This window comes from Arachis ipaensis, chromosome B04 (assembly GCF_000816755.2).
Source record: "Arachis ipaensis cultivar K30076 chromosome B04, Araip1.1, whole genome shotgun sequence".
NCBI lineage: Eukaryota > Viridiplantae > Streptophyta > Magnoliopsida > Fabales > Fabaceae > Arachis > Arachis ipaensis.
In genome coordinates this window covers 125,143,590-125,147,422 of record NC_029788.2, presented here as the reverse complement: position 1 = coordinate 125,147,422, position 3,833 = coordinate 125,143,590, and the positions used below count along the sequence as shown (strand labels likewise).

General features: G+C 38.1%; 1 protein-coding gene across 2 annotated transcripts; it reads left to right on the top strand.

Annotated features, from left to right (window-relative positions):
• LOC107635241 lies at positions 94 to 1,440 on the top strand. 2 transcript variants are annotated; one of them, XM_016338649.2, is made up of 3 exons: positions 94 to 855; positions 930 to 1,049; positions 1,135 to 1,440. In XM_016338649.2, the coding sequence occupies exons 1-2, from the start codon at positions 544 to 546 to the stop codon at positions 1,023 to 1,025; spliced, it is 408 nt and encodes a 135-aa protein (XP_016194135.1). In that variant the 5' UTR covers positions 94 to 543; the 3' UTR covers positions 1,026 to 1,049; positions 1,135 to 1,440. The 2 variants fall into 2 exon arrangements, with proteins under 2 accessions (XP_016194135.1, XP_016194134.1); XM_016338648.2 differs by having other exon boundaries at positions 95 to 855; positions 930 to 1,440.

The window sequence follows — 3,833 nt, the reverse complement described above, 5'->3', positions numbered from 1 at the left end:
CTAACTCCTCATAAATATATATTAATTTTTTTTATAAACAAAATATACATAAATACAATAAAATAGATTATGTACACAATGTTGCGCAGGATTCACACTAGTTTGAGTGAAAATTAAACAGCAATATGATACAACAAATAATATTTTAGAGTAATTTTAAGGATTCAATTAATTTCAAAATTAAACCCTAAAATTCCCAATTCCATACACAAACCCTAACCCAAATTAAATCACAATCTTTCCCTTCATCCAAATGAAACCCTAGCCGCTGCCCAGCCCTTTCTTTTCCTTCAGTAAACCAGACAACACAGCAGCAACTTCAGAAAAGAAAAAGGAAAAATGAAAGAAGAAAGGGGGAAAGAGAGTGAGGGTCGCGAGAGAAGAGGGAGATCTGAGGAGGATGGAGCGCCAGGGGAGGAGAAGTTCGCCGCCGTCAACCTCGCTGTCGTCGTCGTCCAGGGAGCTGCCACCTCTGTTCGTCGTTGCCGTTCGCCCTCACCAAGTCGCCGTCATCCTTGAGTTCACGAAGAGAGAAAGAGACTGATGGAAGAGGGTGACGCGCATGGGAGAGGAAGAAATTGCCTCTGCACCGCCGTCGTTCACGAGCTCAGCCGCCTCGCCATTGTCGCCGCCGAGGGTCTTGCCGGTGGTGAGGAGAAGATGCCATCGCGTTGGTTGCTGTCGTCGAGCAACAGAACCGCGAAGAGAGAGAGTGCGCGAAGAGAGAGAAGGAGCCGGTTCTGCCACCACCGCCGCGTCCAGCCGCCATCGCCTGCTCCGTCGTCGCTCCTGGAGGTGGGTGGCCAAGCCTCTGCTGCCGGAGAATGCCACTGCCGCCGTGGAGATCCACTGCCGGTAAGGGTTTCGAGTTTGGTTTTTATTTCTTTTGAGATTTTGGGAGTTTTATTGTCCTTGCATGTTGGTTTCAGTCGCCGTCGCCGGAGTCTAGTCGCCGCTGCTGCTTGAGGTGGCTACCGCCAAACTGGATCAGAGACCGCCGCTGCTTTGTTTTTGTATTACTTTAAGTACCTACGTTTCAACAACCCCATGTTAGTGTTCTGTTTCGTGTAATAAAGTCTTGTGATATTGATGTATTAGGAGTTGGTAACTGAGGTTGCATGTTGTGTTTTAAAGCTGTTTATGCCATTGCAAACGTGTGTGGAACTGTAAATTGGAGTTGCCGTTGGTTTCGGGTCAAGACGAAAGGAATTCTGTGAAGAATTTGGGTTGGTTTCGACTTATCGAGGTAGGGGCTTTTTCAGAAAAGTAAACTTTATCATTCGGAGTTGCTATATGCGGATATTGATGTGAGTGATGTACTTCTAGTGATTGTATAAGTCTTATGTATTTTTTGGTTATCTTGGATGGATATAAATGCTTGTTTGGCTGGATTATTGCTTGGTTTTGTGAAACGGATGGTTCTTGAAGCATTTCTTTAAAGTTGTTTCTTTAAAGTTTTAAAGTCTAGTTTAATCCGTTGGAAATTGATTTGAGTTTGAATTGGTTTTCTTGAAATATAAAAATTGAGTTTGAATTGGTTTTCTTGAAATATGAAAATGGTATGCACTTCTGGATTCAATTTGATTTTGACTGATTTGGTTTTGAACCCATTAAAGAAGGTTGCGGAATGGTTTGGTTGGGACCTAGAAAGGGTGGTAGAGTCCAAGTTTTAGGGGAGGTGTTGTCGAAATTCCTATAAGATTCGAGTCTTTATTTAAAATATTATTTGAAAAATTATGAATTTAAGGCCTTTACTATTTTACTTGGAGAATTGTGGATTTAAGACTTTTATTATCTTTACCCGACTTATTTATGGAAGTGATGAAATTATATTTTGAAAAGAAGTATTGAAAAGAGACTTATGAATTAGCCATGTTTCCTAAGGAAAATATTAGGTTTTTAGGTGCAAGTCATTTGGAAGAGAGTTATGCTTTAAGGCTTTTTTAAAGGTGAAAAGGGTTTATATTTTTGAATTTGACTTAAGGATTTTCACTTGGAGGAGTTTTAGTGACTTTGAAAGAATTCGGATTTTGATTGACAAATCTCATCTTTCGACGTTTTAGAAAAGTTTTAAAGTATTCTTTGAATTCTGGTTTAGCAAAACTAAAATGATTTTTGAGCCGTTGGAAACGCTTCAGATTTTTATCATGGGCTTGAAATTGGTTTCGGTTCAAGTAAAAGAAATGGTTTTGAAAATGTGGTTGGAGTAGTTGATTATACGACTCGGTTTGGCTTAGATTTTATTTTTATTACTCAAATCAAGAAGCTAAGGTTTTACAGATTTTAAACAAATTTGAAGAAATGAGTTATGTTATTCTCTCCTAAAGTCTTAAGACTCTGCTGAGGAATTGTTGTTACAAAATCCTATTTTAAGATGGATGATTTTGAATCTTTCAGAAGAGATTTTAATTTGGCATGGTTTTGGAAGTTTTGGATGATGTCGAGGGTGGCTTTGTTTTGAAAAGGGAACTTACTTTGAGAAAAAATGGCTTATGAGCTTGAAACTATTTGAGAAATAAGCATTTCGAAATTGAGACAAAGATGAATTTAATTGTTGTTTTCAAAGAAAAGTGATTTGAGAAAAAGTATTATATGGCATGAATAATGATTTAACTTGAGATGGATTGTGAAGGAAGTGTTGTGTATGTTATGAGCCGAATGTCTGTATTTGAAAATGAATTATGGCTGGTTATATATTATGTTATGAGTCGGATGGTTGTGATAAATATTGAATTATGGCTGGGTATGTATACGTATATGATTATAGATTGACAATGTGATTTGATGCATTTCCAAATATCTGAGATACGAGTTTCCCTAGGTGAAAGCAGTGGCTAGCCACCACGTGCTCCAAGTTGAGACTTGATACTCTGCTGACCCTATGTCGTAAGTGTGGCCGGACACTGTGAAAGTTTCGGATGAGCTCGCCCCCTTGGATAAACACCAGTGTGGGTGTTATATATTATGTGATTATGTTTGAGAATTACTCGAGTTGGAGATGCACGATAGAGGGACAGTCTAATGGGTAGCTCCCAGGACTTGTCAGGTTGGCTTTATAACCGACAGATGAGACTCATCAGCCACTAGGATAGGCATGCATCATATGCATCTATGTGACATTGTTTGGGTGTGCATATTGTACTTGCTTTGTCTATGTGAATAATTATGTTTGATTGCTAACTGCTCTACTTGAAGTAACTGCTTGATTGTGCTTGAACCTTCTTACTTGTGTTTGTGACTGAAAATTGGTTGGATTGTGATGGATCAGCTGTTAATTGAGTTGCTCGGGCCTAGGGCTGTGGTTGATTATGAGATAGGCTGAAGGATGTGTTTGGTTTGTTTTTTTGGTTTAGAAAAGTATAAAAAACTAAATTGGTTCAGTATAGGCTTAATGAACCTATGCTTGGAATAGCTTGGTCATTCATACTGCCTAAGAAAAATTTTTAAAAGGCTTTTGGATTTTTGAAGAATTAACAGTTTTCTCTTTTAGAAAGGACTTCGGATTTTTATATTAAGTCTTTGGTTTTGAAAAGATGCATAAGGCGGTTATTAATTACTGTAACGGTTTTATTTTCACGTATCCTATTATAGTATTTCTCTAACCCCATAGTGAGTACCAGCGAGGACGATGTTCTCACTCCCCTACATGTCTTCTCTTTTTCAGGTTACGGGTGATGGAGTTTGGAAGAGCTTAGTTATTTCGTTTTTGTTTAAACGATGTTTTGTGTTGTATTAGTTACTTTTCCCTCACCTTTATCTTTACCAGTTTTTATAAGAGGGATAGGATTTTGATTATGCAATGCTTGTAAAATTAATAAGATATATATATATAT